The sequence below is a fragment of the Tympanuchus pallidicinctus genome, unplaced genomic scaffold (assembly GCF_026119805.1).
Source record: "Tympanuchus pallidicinctus isolate F22 unplaced genomic scaffold, pur_lepc_1.0 scaffold1, whole genome shotgun sequence".
In the NCBI taxonomy this organism is placed as follows: domain Eukaryota; kingdom Metazoa; phylum Chordata; class Aves; order Galliformes; family Phasianidae; genus Tympanuchus; species Tympanuchus pallidicinctus.
Genome location: NW_026294618.1, coordinates 61,175,894 through 61,191,855, shown reverse-complemented (window position 1 = coordinate 61,191,855; position 15,962 = coordinate 61,175,894). Strand labels below are relative to the sequence as shown.

The 15,962-nt window shown below is 36.8% G+C and overlaps 1 protein-coding gene across 8 annotated transcripts in view; it reads left to right on the top strand.

Moving 5' to 3' along the window:
- CCDC170 (coiled-coil domain containing 170) overlaps nt 1–13,122 on the top strand; it is a 47,095-nt gene extending 33,973 nt beyond the window's left edge. For all 8 annotated transcript variants that reach the window (XM_052687652.1, XM_052687628.1, XM_052687603.1 and 5 more), the window contains 5 exons: nt 3,616–3,816; nt 5,162–5,335; nt 6,546–6,788; nt 7,597–7,833; nt 12,012–13,122. In XM_052687652.1, coding sequence (XP_052543612.1) covers nt 3,616–3,816; nt 5,162–5,335; nt 6,546–6,788; nt 7,597–7,833; nt 12,012–12,212 — 1,056 coding nt within the window. In that variant the 3' untranslated portion in view covers nt 12,213–13,122. The remainder of the gene's footprint in view (nt 1–3,615; nt 3,817–5,161; nt 5,336–6,545; nt 6,789–7,596; nt 7,834–12,011) is intronic.
- Nucleotides 13,123–15,962: the final 2,840 nt, after the last annotated feature.

Here is a 15,962-nt window from a genome sequence, read left to right as displayed (position 1 = left end):
GAGTCATTAAATTTATTGGCAGTTTAAATTGGTCTGCAGTACTGCTGCTGCTCAAGATAGGTAATTTCAAGATTAGCCCTATTGTGAGTACAACCCAGAAGTAAGAGCAGGACAGGTAGATATAAATCTAGCAGCTAAGTATCTTGATGCTGGAAAGTAAAAATGTGCTGATGAATCAAGTCTTGCATAAGGGAAGAAGTGTTGGAATTAAATTTTTTATTCTCTGTCAGGATGTTTCTATAAGCAACTTGCACTTGCAAACTAGATAATTAGGATCAGGAAAAGACAGTGGAAAAGACAATGCAAAAATATGGGAGGGAGAAAAATACATTTTTGAGTTTGAGTCTTTTGACGCCTACCCTAGAAAGCTTCTTTTGTTTTTACCAAAAAAAAAAAAAAAAAAAGCTTTTGTTTTTTAAATCATTGCTGCTTCTCCTCTAGGCATCTGGTGTACGGGATCATGCTGTCAGGGCTGCTGTCAGCAGAATGTTCAACTTTGCATCTGCTGTGTTTGACTTACCCCTGTATGTGCACTGGTCAAATGGACCTGTGAAGAGTTGGAATTTTAGGATGCCAGTGAGAAATATTATTCACTGTATCTGCAGTAAGATTTTCCATGAAATCTGAAATGCTCTTGAAGATTGTCTCAAATTGTGGTGATTTAGGCATCTGAACAGCTTCTGAGATCTTAATAAGCTGTATAGTAGCTGTTAACATTAATTTAAAAAAAAAAAAAGAATCCCAGCATATACTGTAACAAGGTCCAGTGATAGATATTCTGTTGCAGGGCTAAGATACTACTTTGAATCACTATTACAGCAGTTATAACAAAATGTACATTGAATGTTTGGACATCTCTCAGGTTTTTTTGTAATTAATTATTTATGACATACCGAAAGGGTTCATGGGGAGCTGACATCCATGGCAAGCAAATGTCATCAGTTCACACAGAACTCAGCACTGCTATGAGATCTCTGAGCTCAGGTTCATTGCAGATTTATTGCAGCAAATTCAATTCATATGGTTGAAATTATTTCTCTTGACTACTCACCTATCTGACCTCAGATAGGAATGGCTGACCAGATGGTAGATTATTTCATTTATATCAGTTTTTGCTTCTTGATATAACAGATGACTCATAAGTGCTGAAACTGATTACTGTGCTGAAACGCTCATTACTGTGCTCATTACAATCTCCTGTTCTCTCACTAACAAGTCTTTTAATGATTTGTCATGTCATTCTCATAAATGCGTATTTAATATTAGGATTTACCTGCTTTTCTTTTGTTGACACAATATTCCTGTACTGAGAATCAAGACTTTTGCTATACACAGGAATGTCTGTGAACATTGCAATTTACAGTACCATCTTCATAATATTTTGAGGAAGATGGGCCCCACATATGCTTCTTTTGTTGTTCTAAACAAAAAAATGTGTGGGAAATAAATTATATTCATGCACACAGAATAATGTGCACAGTGGCTTTCAGCTGACCAAAAAACCCTAACCAAACGGAATGTGAGAAAGTATTAGGACAAAAAAGTTAAAATTTAAAACATAATTATGCTGCAGTATATATCCATGGCTGCTGTATTCTGTGCAGCATATAAAGTTATGATAATGTAATTATTTTTAAAAAGGGCTTTTAAATAATGCAGGAAAAGACTGTGTCAGAGGCTTCCATGCAGTACAAGATGAGCTCAGCTTGGGATGGTGAGTGCAATGCAGAATAGAGTTATCAGCTATGAAAAAAAAAACCAACAAAAAAACCTGTGCATATAAAACAGGAAATTTAAGATAACATCTTACCAAACCAGAATATTTCCATTGGGGTTGAACCCAGCTATCCCCAAGATGTGTCTGGAAATCTTGAATTTCTTGTAACTCAAGAAACAAAAGGAACCTTTCTAAAATAATCTGGTAGTTATACCAGGAGAAGGAGCAGGAAATGTGCGTTGTGCAGAAATGATGGCACTGGAGGTTAAGATTATAGAATTATAAAATATCCAGAATTGGAAGGGACCAGCTCCTGGCTCTGTGCTGCACCACCCAAAATTCAAACCTTATGCCTGAGAGTGCTGTCCAAATGCTTGAACTCTGTCAGCTTGGGGTCATGCCGACTGCCCTGGGCAGCCTGTTCTATGGCCATTGCCCTCTGGTGAAGAACCTTTCCCTAACACCCAGCCTGACCCTCTCCTGATGTAGCTCTTGTGCCATTATGGGGAGATCAGGACCACAGGAACAAAAAATGTATCCTAATTAACTGAATACAGGCACAGGATGCGCCTCTGTTTTAGGAAATCCCTGAACTGTTGATTGTTTCTGTGTCAGGGATGAAGGTTACTCTTGGATGCTCTTGCAGATAAACTAACAGTGTTGATTTTGGTCTCCTTCTGTTTCTGTGGTCTCTTGGGACCTTCATAACCCATGTGGCCAGGCTGTGCGCACAGCCCCTCTGCAACCTGGGAAGGGATCTTGTGCCCACAGGCAGACACTCAAGCTACTGAAAACAGTTTCTTCTGCTGGGTGACATACAGTGCAGAAAAGTGTGAAATATGTATAAGTGTACTTGCAGTTTTATTGCAGTTTAGAGTTTACTGAAGTTTAGTATTTTCTACTGCTGTACAAGCAGCAGTAATTTCTCAGTTGTTTCTTAGGTAGTTAGGATGTAAACTATTGTGTGTATTGAATTACGATCTAAGTTGGAAACCTTTCTGTGCCATTAAAATTAATGGCAGTGTTGTGTGTGTGTTATTCATTTTATCAGTGTGAGGCAGAGGAGTTTAAAATGAAGAGACAAGTGAAGAGGAGTACCTAAGTTACAAACACAGTGTAATAATTCATCTAAGCAGAGGCTTATATGACAGTAGGAAAAGGAGAGATGGAAAGAAGGAAGCAAGCAACTTTTTGGATGAAATTGAGCCTTCCATTAATTGGCAGAAGTGTAGCCAGATGCTTTCAAGTATTATATTATTTACAAGTAATTTAAACTTAAAAGCCATTATGTTTTAAGTAAGTTCTGCAGAGTTAACATAGGGCTTGAAGTGTTTTCAGAAGGACTAATCTAGTTTCTTGTTGTACGGTTATATGCTTCCAGCCTTGTGTTTTGGCTAGATTACAGAAATCTTTTTTTTTTCTAAGCAAACTTTTCTAGTTAAAGACAGGTTAAGAGCTGAGAGGCACTCTTCTGAGATTTAGCTATCCATATCTATGTTCTCACCTACATGCTGCATGTGTTTGCTAAATTGATTATGCATGTTTTTCCCATTTAATTGCTTCATAACTTGTGAGGTTTTGGTGCTACAATGTATTTGCTGGTTTGCTAACAAATCTGGATGGGTTGCTTCTAAGCTCTGGGTTGCAGCTCTAAGCTGCAAATTTGGTTTGACTCATCTTAAATATTGTTTTGCTGTTTACTTTTGGGTGTCTTACATCACCAATTTTGCCATTTGCTCTTGGTGGATACAGCAGATTGTACAGCTTTTTTTTTTTTATTTGTATGTTTGTTTTTTTTAGAATTATTTTATCCTTTTTTAATAATTTGAGGATATATCTTGTGCACCTTTTTAAACCTACGTAATACTGTATCTTTTGTTGACTTACTTGCTCCGTAGGTGGTATCTCAACTTGAAGCCCAAATAGCTAAACTGACTGAAACTTTGGAAGATCAAACCAGATCATACCAAGAGGCTCTAGAGAGAAGCAGAAAAGTTGAAAAACAATCTGAGACTTTCCAAGATCAGTTGAAACACTTGGAAGAGGAGCTGCTCTCTTTATATATGATACAAGATGGTTTGAAGCTTGAGAAACAAAAAGTTGGTACACATGTTATTTTATTTTGCATAAAAATCAGTAAAGTCTGAGATAATATATCTAACTATTGCATCAATCACTTGGGTATTACTCAGCAGTGCAAGTAGTGTGAATTAGCAAAGTAAGGCTTTGTGTAGCAAGTCATAATCTATTTTCTTTAACTGACCATTCTAGTTGGAAAAGGTAGGTTCAAAATTGATTTAACATGGAGGATGGAAAAAAAAGGAAGAGATCAAAAGAAAGTCTCTACATATATCAGAAGTCTTTCCAGGTTTTTTTGAATTCAGAGCTTTTTCATGTTTCTGTAATATATCATCTGGTCCACAATCTATAGAAATCTGCAGTCCTTGGTCCTCACCGCTGCTTTTTTAATTGCATGAGAGCACACTGATAGCTTGAAACACATTGGCATACTGAGAATTTGAAAAATGATAGCTGAACCAGCAACCCAATGCAGCTAAGAAAGACAAAGTGCATGGCAGATGTTAGCATATTACCAGGGAAAGACCAGTGCTAAGTGAGTTGAATTTGCCAAAAATCAACAGTTTGATGCTGTTTTGTATTGGTCAATGATGCAATAATTTCTGTATGAAGCATCTACCATCTTAAGAGCGAATTAGAAAATGGAACTGTTCCTTCCTTTCTGTTTCCTCTGTGAAGAACACGTGGCAGTAGATTCTTAATTTCTCTCAGGATTTTACTGCGATAGAAAGATTTTTCTCCCTTGTTGATAATCAGCTTTGCTGCCGCCTTCTGCTGTCTTTTTAAGCTTTTTGAGCCAGAAACATCATGGGGGAAAAAGCCTGATTCTTGCTATGTTTTATCATCTTCAGTTCAAGCAGTAGTTATGAAACTGTTTAACTGTTTTTTTTTGTTTTTTTTTTTAACCTGTTATTTATTTACAATGGTTATGATCTGCAACAGAAGAGAAAACAAAGGCGAGTAGAGTTCTTAGTGAGGATAGCTGCCACTAAGTGAGATGCAGCTGCCCCTTCTTCCTCCTCCCTGTCAGCACAAGGTCATAGGTAGGAACTGAGGTCAAAAGCGAACATGCGCACCTAGTGCTTCTCTTGCTGCAGAGGAGCAAAAGCCAATCTAGTCTGATAAGAAAATAAAAACATTAGGTCTAAATATTTATGAACAAAAATGTTGCCTATATAAGGACAAGTAAAGAATTTGTAGATTTTTGGGGTGTACAAGTTAAAAATAAATTCTTTTAGGAGTTTGGATATGAGTCTGTTGGCCTTATAAAATTGGTTCCGAGTAGGGAGAATTGCTTTTAAATTATTCATCAGGAATTTTAATGAAATTTTGTTATTCTTTTTCCCACTGTTCCACATCTCTTAGTATATGAAATTTCTGGAACAACTTAATGAAATGATGAAGCTGAATAGCATTGCAGCAGAGGTTGGATTTGATATGAATGTGAATGCGATTCTGGCTCGGGTAGAGCAATTAGTCAAACTGGAAGGTGATGCAGTGATTGAAAGCAAGACTGTGACATATAGCCTAAGAAGGAAGGTAAGCAAAAAACACTATTACTTTTTGTTTTCAAGGCAAGACACTGTTATGGCTAGGTTTGCGTGGTGGCTTGCTAAAGGCAAAAGATTGAAACTTCACAAATGTACATGGAATACTAAAGATGTCTATTACTTTACATAAAGAGAAGATAAATATTTGCAAACTATGCAAACGAGTTGCATATCTGAGCAAATAAAAATGCTGCTAGTTAAATGTATGAGACTGTTTTTCTCAGTTTCTTAAAACAAACATGTCTAATTATGTACTTTTTAATACATTATTACAATATACTTCTATAAATAACTCCTATTTATGTTTAAAATTAAAAATATCTAATGGGAAGGTGTTGATATTTAAATCTAAAAGGATCTGGTGGGAAGGAGGGAATGTTACACAGCTTCTCTAGAAGCAAGTAGAACACTGTTTTGTACTTCACTAAGAACTGGAGCGTTTCAAGAACTGTGGTCATCTTGGAGCCTTGATAATCTGTGCAGATTTATTAGACACCAGTCGGTCACCCTGTTGTGACAGAATGAAGTCTTCTGATGTTAGGCTTATAGTGGTTTGAAACTTAGAATGAGTTCTATTTAAGGTTTAAAACCACTTCTTTTTTTTTCTTTTTTTTTTTTCTCCTTCTTTTTCTGGATATAACTACCTCTCTGAGTTAACACTAACATTCCTCTCAGGGTACAGCCTGACAAATTCAGTTTTGTAAGCTGAAAATAAGTCACTTCCTGAGCACCAAAATTACAAAACTAAGCTGCTGAACTTTGTATTGGAGTAGTGGATGAGTGTATTTCTTACTTCTGTGTGATGACTCTATTTGCACACTAGCCTTAATCAACTGGTTAAATGTGGAAATATCTTAAACTACTGCAGTGGAATCACCGTCTGCCTAAGGAAAGTCTGTTGCATCTTTCATTTGACAAGTTCCTTATATCTGGGACAATCTCTGATGTTCTGAACTATGCACAAGTGTTTGTGTTCAAATAGCATATGGTCTGCATGTAACTACATTTTAAAAGGTAGTGCTCAAGCTTAGGGATAGTATAAAAGGTACCAAGTTAATGTACATATGTACATACTGCTTTACAGAAGCAGGATTAGGAGTTCAGCGTAAGCGTGCTGCAAGGAGATTGGATTTACACAACAACCTATGTAATGCCATTTACTTTCTCTCACACAAATTTCCTTGTGATCATAAAACTAGTTGAAGGCTCAGAAAGAAAGACTTGAAAGCAAGGAGTTGCACATGAAACTTCTGAGGCAGAAAATAACCCAGCTGGAAGAAGAGAAACAAATAAGGACATCACTAGCTATGGAGAGGGATGAGGCCAATCTCACTGTCAGAAAGTTGCAAAAGATGATAGAGAGATTACAGAAGCAGCTTGATCTGGCAAGGGAAACGAATACTGATCTCAAAGCCAAGCTGTCTGAAGCCAATGAACTTAAGGTAAGTTGAAACATTACATTTGTGCTTCTACCCATGTTTATGTTCCAACTGGATACAGCTGGAGTTCATTTACAATAAATGCATTAATGGAGAACTGCTACGTAGAAATCCATGTAGAAAACATGACAGTATATTTAGCAATTTGTCTTGATATGTTAAATAACAACTGAAAAACACCATGTAAATATTCAGGTTAGTGTAAGAAAAGTATGATACTTGCATCCCTTTCTTTCTCATCAGCATGTATGTAATCCTGTATTTCTCATGCATTGATCACAGCAAATCTCTTCTTGTAAGAGTGGGGAGTATTTTTTTTTTTTTAATACTGTAAAACAGGCATGATAAACTTTCATTATTTCCACGTTTTATTACCTTGCAATAGGTGGAAACAAGTACTCTGTGGTTGCTTGTCACCACTGGAAGTAAGGAAGACTTATTTTATACAACAGTGTCTTATAGCTTGTGGATTAAAACAGATGACTTTCAACTGAAAGATTTTCACCAGCCAAAACACTTTTCCTGTATTATTTTCCCAGCAGCTAACAGACAGTGAAGCTTCACTTTGGAGTTTTTTTTCTATGCAGATACATCTTTCTGCAAAACCTGCAGAGAACTAGCTGCTTTTTGAACAATAGTCTGCTGACTGAGTTGACACTGGCCAGTTTGCTTTAATAACTTCTCAGTCCACACATGCATGTCATTTCCTCAAGAATCTGTATTAAAGCGCCTATTACTGATATCCTTACTTGCTCATACTACACAAAATTTGTGGCAAATTTAACATTATTTTACAAATTGCTTGTTGCAGATCCAGACTTTAGAGCAGAACAGAACAATAGAAGAACTTAATAAGTCTCAAGGCAAATTGGAAAGAATGAAGGAAAAAGCTGAGAAACAATTAAACTCTGTCAAATCAGAACTTAATTTAAAGGAACAGAAAGCTACTGAAGAAAAAGAAAAAGCCAAAAATATGTTAGAAGTGGTTTCCAGTGAAATGAAGGTACTTAAAACAAGCCTTGCAGAATTAGCAAAAAGGGAAAGACAGGTAGGTATCCAGCTATTCTACAAGTGTTGGGTGTCACTTAGGACAAAAGAATGTGATGTAGGTGGGGCAGTTATCCAGCTGTGCTGACAACTTGTGTGAATAAGCAAGACAATATTGACTAGTGATTCAAAGAAGCAGAGCTCTTCCAGTTTAAATGCAAGGCAATGAAAAGTAAATATATTGCTTTTTTTGTCTTTGTGCACTGCAAAACATTCAGTTTACATCACATTTTGGAAAAGTGTAAAAATGCTTAACAGTCCTAGTATCTTTAAAGTATGATTTTTTCTGTATATTGTGGTGATAAAGCCTGCTTACTTTTTACCAGGTATATGCCACACAAAGGATTTTTTTTTTTCTTTTTAAGACAAGTGATATTGAATGCAACTATTTTTAGTTGATTTGTGACACATTAGCGTTTTCAAAGTTTGAGTGAGGAAAAACTTTTTGGTTACTTATCCATAAGAAACACAGTGACTGCGTATAAAGATTATGAGGTGCGAGAAATTGAAGTGGGAGACATGCTAGTAAATGTGTTCCATAATAGTTTCAGTAAATTAGGAAATATGAATGTAATTGCTCCACCATATTCTGTTTAATAAAAATACAGCATTGTTACTAAAGCCAATGGGATATTTACTTAACATCAATAATATGTCATTTTAAGATTCTAATCCCAGTTGCTTAGAACGTTGTCAGTTTTTCTAACTAAAATTCTTATGTTAGTTTCTGGTCTTGACAACAATTCTGGATTATATTTAAGAATGCTTTTTCCAAAGATGAATCTGAAAAAAATATTGTTTTACTCCTGTTGGAACTAGAAAAACAACTGAGGATTTTTCTGGAAGAGTTTAGCATTCTTGTTTTATAATGAATGTTGGAAATTTGGCAGAGAAATATCATTTCTTTGTTTGTCTCACGTGGTAGCTAAGCATCCTGCACACAGAAAAGGGCATTAATTATATTCAGAAAATTATACTGTGTAGTCATACATTGAGTACTTGTTAAAATGACACAGATGTTGAATTTGTACTGAGTAAACATGAGGCTTTTCAGACCACTTGAATGCCATTGAAGTGTTCTTTGGCCAAATGTGAAAAACATGGGAAAGATGAGGTGGGGTACAAAATGCAGAATACTTAAGCACAGCAAATTACTAGCTCTTCATTAACCCAGAAAGCTTGAGGAGGAATATCAGCTTGTATTTCACTGATGTCTGTGGTCACCTGTGTCACAAGAATGTTTCAAACACTTGCAGATGGAACCACACTGCTAAATGGGGAGCTAAGCTGTTTGTAAAACCTGTGACTGATGCTTATGTAGCATTGATGAAAATTAATGCTATTTTGCTAATAAGAGATCTGCCAGTAATAAGCATAATGCACTCTCCTGCATCCTAACAGTTTACTTACTAAAATGTCCCCTTGAGGTAAACATACTGTAGCCAAGTCAGATAATTACAAACTCTCTTGCTAATAAACACTTCAAACTTCTGAAACATCACCCAAGGAGAGCACCTTCCATACCCCCAACTCAAAGTAATTCTTTTTCTGCTTTAGACTTGCTCATTCTTCCTTGCTGTGGACACTAAGCAGGGACAAAACTCTCTCTTGTACAGTAAAAAGTAATGAATGCAGATGTTAAATTTTTCTCTCAGCACACATGCATGTATTTAGTGAGAATATAAGCACAGTATGTCTGAATGTGTATGTTAAGAAAGGCACAAGAAACTGAAATTACTGCTGCCTTATGGAACTGTTCAAATGCTTAGGTTGATTTGTACGTGCATTCGAGTATTTTCTTTTGTGTGTTTTTTTTTTTTTCCTGAGGATATAATTACATTTAATTTTGCATCACATTGTAGTATTGAATAGATATTTTCTATTATGTGAAAATTAAAAATATGCAGAACTGCACCACTGCCAACTGCTTAAGACAACAATTGTTCTTGTGCCCAGAACATACCCAAGTGAAAAATTAGGTTCAGGTTGGAGTAGTTGAAAATGAACTGGTACTTGGAATTGAACAGTGTTGAATGTTCTTCACTGTGCTTTAGACTAGTCTAAAGTCTGGAAGATGATAATAAATTAGGAGATGCCATTGACTTTCTTATGGGTAGAGAGGTCCTGAAGAGGCATCTTGACCAATTGGAGGGTTGAGCCATCACCGTCTGTATGATGTTTAAAAAGATCAAGTACTGCATTCTGCACCTGAAACAAGGTAGTAGGGATCCTGTTGGGTCCCTCTGACTAAAGATATTCTATGATTCCTGTTAAGTTGAAGAGGAAAAATTACCCTAAGTATTTCTGAATTTAACCAGTAATATGCAGGGTAAAACTGAATTTTCACAATAAAAGGGCAAGATACTTCCAGATGAATGGCAATGCCAATTTCTAGGAAGATTTCAATAAAAGATCTTTAGCAGAGGTAATGAAGCATATTTTAAATAATGTCTTTTAAGGTAGAATGAACAGACACACAAGAATTAACAAGCTTGAAAGGAAGAAAGCAGCAACAAAAAATGGAAAACTTAGGCCAAAATTTTGGATGGGAAAGGAGACTTTTTAACATTGTGGGTGGAAAGCTGGGATAATCGTGTCAAAGTTTATTGAATTCCTCTTCTTTATGCTAAAGACTTTGAAATGTTTCAGACTTCTGTGCATTGTTTTTAAGGGTGAAATATATTTCTCATTTAATTGTTTTTTATGTCCTTATATGGTTTAGTACAAGCATTTAAAATTGTTCATAATGTACTTGCAGCATGGCATCTGCATGGGAGTATAAGCATGCTTCTTGCTTCACGTACAACACATGATAGATTACAAAAGATCATCCAGCATGTATCTCCTGTCGCTCTAGTTCATAGTTTTTAAAATTCAGATTTATGTCCCCTGGCTGGGCATTCTTACTTCTAAGAGTGCTGGCTGTGTTTGTCAGTTTGTGTGAGAATTTCTCTTTGCAGGTAACCTGTTTGCTACATTTCCACAGACGTGTTTGTTTTTGAGACAGTGTTGTTCTGTTAATGTGGAGAAAAAAATCTTCAATTTTAAGTTCACACAAATGGATGACTTAAAGGATTTTTAGGGGCTCTGTGTTCTTTCCTGTTTAGGCTATTTGCTGATGAAAGTTGCTGAATTCTCTCCAGATGTGTTGTTCATTCACTATAGTGAATTAAAATAAATTATCTTTGGCTGGAACACTGCACCACATATCTCCTGGCTTGGAGCTGGGAACTTGAAGTTCGAATAAGCTCGAATAAGTTCGAGATAAGCATATAAGCACATTTCCTTGAAAAGGAACATTTTCCTCTTTTAAATCGTATATGGATCATAAGGGTTTTTAAGGTATCAATCGTCTGGGTGGTGTAATTTCACAGAACATTGTGAACATTGGTGAAATGTGACTTATAAGCTGCCTTATCCTGAGCTAAGTAAATCAGTGTTCATATTTGTTTGCTCTTCATGTTTTTGCCTTTTTATTGTCACAGTCACTCGTGATATTTGCTTGTGGATGTCTATCCATTTGGAACTGATAAGAGAAACTGTTTTCTCTAAGTACCTTGCCAAAATTTCTTCACATTATATAATTTCAGTAGCCATGTACAGAAGAGCTATGCATTTATTTCCCAGGTTGCTTGAATTTTTACTCTATCCTGATTCCAAGTCGAAGTGAGATACTGAAATGTGCAAAGCCTCCACCTTTCTTCTTTCTTCTGCTGCCATTTCCACAATGAAGTGATGGGTAAAGAGCTGTGGTAGTGAGAGGTTGGGAACCTAAGGTCAGGACCAGCATCTTCTTACATGCTATGATGCATGCCTGCTAGTTTCCAGTTGTCTGCATAGTTAACTAGACCAAATACAGCTCCTCTTCCCATCGGTTCCTCAGTTTTCTCTATTTAATGAGCAGGCAATATATAATATGAAAGATGCTAAAATAACACTTGAAATTGTTTTTTTTTTTTTTTTTTTTTTTTAATCCTTAGCATCTCAGCTCTTGTTTCATTGCTTGAAGTATCCCCTAGTCCTTTTCAGCCCTCTCCATTGATGAACAGCAGAAATTTCGATATTTTGCACTGCTACTATAAATGCTTGTGTTTGTATGTATGCACATATGTTTTTTTCCATGTGTTCCTGTTCTTGGTAATTAATGCATTAGTAATTCCTCTCTGTTTGCTCTTGCAGCTGGCAGACTTCCGAGAGGTCATCTCACGGATGCTGGGCCTTGATCTTGCTAACCTAGCTCTGCCTGACTATGAGATCATTACACGTCTGGAAGGGCTGATTCACTTTCATCAGCACCATTTTATCCCCTGCGTCTGTGTCAAAGATGTAACAAGGACAGAAGATGAGTGCTTGGATAGAAACATACAGTTTCTTCATTGAAACAAACATTTTTGAGGAAACTAAAGTCATTTTTTCTTCTTCCCTGCCTACTAGACCAGCATAGAAAATAGGTCTTTATTTTTGTTCCTTCTTCTACAGATACTTGGGCTGATTTTCAGTGTTTCAGAGAGACAGTTAACAGCCAGCATCCTAGGGAGAGCAAACATACAATATTTTGGACATGAAAATGATGGGCAATATGTGAAAAATGAACAGCTTTCCAATTCCAGTGCAGAGTCACTGATGGCATGAGCTACCTGAGATCTGTTAACAATTTGGGCAAATGCTAGCTGGTGAACATCAGCATTTGTGATGTTCCTTGTGCTTTACTTCTTGGGTGACAGTGATGAAATAAAGTGGGGCCATCCAGTTGCTATTTCTTTTGCAAAATGGGACTTCTCTGTGCCTTTTTATGCATAAGAACTTCAGTTTCAAGGCACCTGGAAAGCTGTCTGAGGGCTATCATGGTTTTGGAAAAAGGGATTTTTTTTCTGTCATTTTTTGTCTTTAGTCTGCTCTTGAGTAAGAACAAAAAGTTATGCTTTTTCAGCAAAGGCTCTTTCACAGGCTCCAGTCACATGCCTGGCACAGATATACAGTAAAATTATCTATAGTAAAATTGCATCATGACACTTTGAAAGTGTTTCTTCTACCTGCTGTGCTCCTTGGACAATTAATCCATAGGCCAAATAAGCATCAGTTCTGACTTAATGCAAAGGTATTAAAAATAGCCTCATCCATTACAGAAAATAGTTTCTAGTCTTGATTTTTCAGAAAAACCCAGATGATATGTCCAGAATTACCTTTTAATCATAAAAGCTGCTTGTCTATTACCCTTCCTGACTGTTAAACTTCATGATTTTAAGACTTTCAAACAATAAATATATTTTAATAGTACACTCAAAAATGATTCCGTGTTTCCAGTTGTCTCTTCCCATTATATATTTCATGCAGATAAGTAGAACAGTACAGATGACTTACCTATGTATGTATGACTAGGGTGGACTTCTTACGGTATCTCAACAAATAATCATTCACTAAAACTGAGCACTATACTAAAACAAATGAGACTTTAATTTAAGAAGAAAAAAAACAAAAAAATATTACATTATTTTACAAAAGAATATTGAGATCTGGCTATGAACTTGGAATATTCTAGATTGCTTTTATTATTATATCTCTGAAGAATCATTTCTCAGTGACTTGGCTTACAAAAAAAAAAAAAGCCATGAAAATATCCATTCTTTTGTGTTATCAATGGTTTTTTTAGGAAATGTAATAATTTATCTTTATGCTCCTATGTCTACTTGGATTAAAGTCAGTTCTCCTTCTTGTTTTAGAATGCAACATTGCTTTTCGGGTAGAGTTTAATAGAAGGAGTAATGACAAAATTGAGTAGGCTTAAATTTATGAAAGCACTGCTTTCCAAGTACAATAAGTTGAAATGTAAATACTTTTATGCATTCTGGAAAAGGATGTAGAAATTTGCTAATTACATGAGAAAACACAAGTGTGTGTTTTGCTGATTCTCAGGGCATTCTATTGTTGTAAGTAACCAACAAATGTGTGTTCTTCACACACATTAAAAATGTAAAAAATATATTTTATCACATTGTACGCATTTAATAAACTGCATTAAGAAATTAGGTCCAGTCAGTCCAGATAACAGCTGTAACTTTAATAGTCTCTGAGCTCTCAAATCCTAAAGTATATGTGCATATTTGGCCATAATTCATGGTTAAGTTAGATGATTTCCTAAAGTCTGCAAAGAGGCTTCCAATCTGCTGCCATGTGCCATGCTCCTGTATTCTGCCCTCCCATGACCGCTGTGGCACCAGCTGTCACCTTCCAGCCCCTCCGGAGCCACCAGCGAAGTTCTCCCAGTTACTTCAGAAGAGGTGGGTAAAAAAAGAAAAAAGAAGAGGAAAAAAAAAAAGGAGAAATGGAACAAAATGAATTGGAATTAACTATGGCTTCAGAAAAGAAAGATCTCTTATTTGGCTTCCTGTAATCCAATAATATCACAGTTTATTTAAAATGACTTAACTGTGTGGAAAATAAAAATTGGCAGGAATGTTCGAACAGATTTTCAAATGGTAGACTTCAGATTACTTTGTTCTTTTGCTGGAATAAGCAAGAATCCTGCAGAGCAGTGTTTGTTTTCTGGAAGGAATGAAGGATGAGTTTATAAAACCGTACTCATAATTATTCAAGAATAAGTGAGTCAAAAATAAAAATCTGTAAATGACAATTTTGCCTGAACAACAACAACAAAAAGATGACTTTTCTGATAAGCTTAAAATCAACATTAACGAGTCATGAGGCAAAGGACAACACTTGTTTTGAGATAAATAAAGCTGCTGATATGCATTTGCTTAGTTTTTATTCCCTGTGATTGCTTATGCTTTTGCAAAGTAGGAGAAATAAGGAAAATAGTATCGCATTGTGAGCAAATGAGGTTTGAGCTGTTCTATCCCAAGTAGAGAAATCCATTGCAAGAGGGCTTGTGCAGTCCTGAGGATGATAGTAGAGATGGTGGGGGCTAACTGAGCTGCAAGGTGGGACCTGTAGAGGATTAAGTCCCTGAGGAGTGTATGTAAAGAGGTATTTTTGTTAACTGATGAGGTGCGAATTCACAGCTTGTTTTTTCCTTGGAAATCACGAGGCTGCCTGCTAAGTGCGGTTCCTGAACTGGCAGTGTCCCCACCGGGCAGTAGATGGAGCCCACAAGTGAGGGTGATCAGTTCAGGCTGTGCGTCTGGGTATTTATCTGCCTTCCTGCCTGATGGCAGCCATGCGCAGCTGCGCTGCTCTCGGGCCACGTGCGGCAGCTCTGGTTACAAAACAAATGTGCGGCGGCATCTGTTGGATGCCTGAGGGTCTTTGGTGTTTATGTGAAGAGTGCGCTGGGCCAGCAGAGCTGACTCAACGTTTTTCTCTCCTGGCCAAGTTTCCATACCATGGAGAGTAATCTGGCTGTGGAGAGAGGCCAGGGTGAAGTGGTGAAGTGACAGCAGCAAACTGATGCAGATGTTTGTGAAGCAGTCCATAGTCACTATTATAACAGAGGTACTACGGCCACTAGAGTAGGTGAAGGAACCCTGCAGGTTGTGGTACGAAAGTCTCTTAGAGACTTCTTAGGAGATTGGTCTGAGCCAGGCTGCAAGGAGCAGTGCTAGACTACTGCTAAAATTATTGTGGCATCGCTGCTGCATAACCATTTTGATGTTGCTTGATTTTACAATACTTACGTGGTGTCACTCCAGTGCACGACAGTATTAGCTAGGTCTGGAGAGCATGGATTGAGAACAGTCAATTAGAGGATGGACAGCAGTGTTTGGGAGTGCTCATTAGGAATGAAGGGAACTTGTGAGGTTCGTGCAAACCTGCGGTCATTGGTGATTTGCAGCTGCTTTTGAGGGTTTGTGGAAGGATGAGTCAGTGTTTGAGATGCATCTTGCAGGAATGGAGCTGAAATGGATTGACTTCACGTGGCTAAAAATATACTTGAAAATGACTTCCTTCTTTTACTATGAGCAACTGTTCATTGCAACAGTTCAAACTAGCAGGCCTGAAATGCCAAGTATCAAAAAAGAATAAATATTTAAAAAACTGTCAGTAAACACAGATGCATTTAGGCTGATGACCTAAGCAGCAAATAATGTTATGAGATCAGTATCTGTTGCTCAGAATAACTATCTGGTGATAAATCTTAACTGCAAAGAACTTCTGATCTGCAGATAGGCTTTG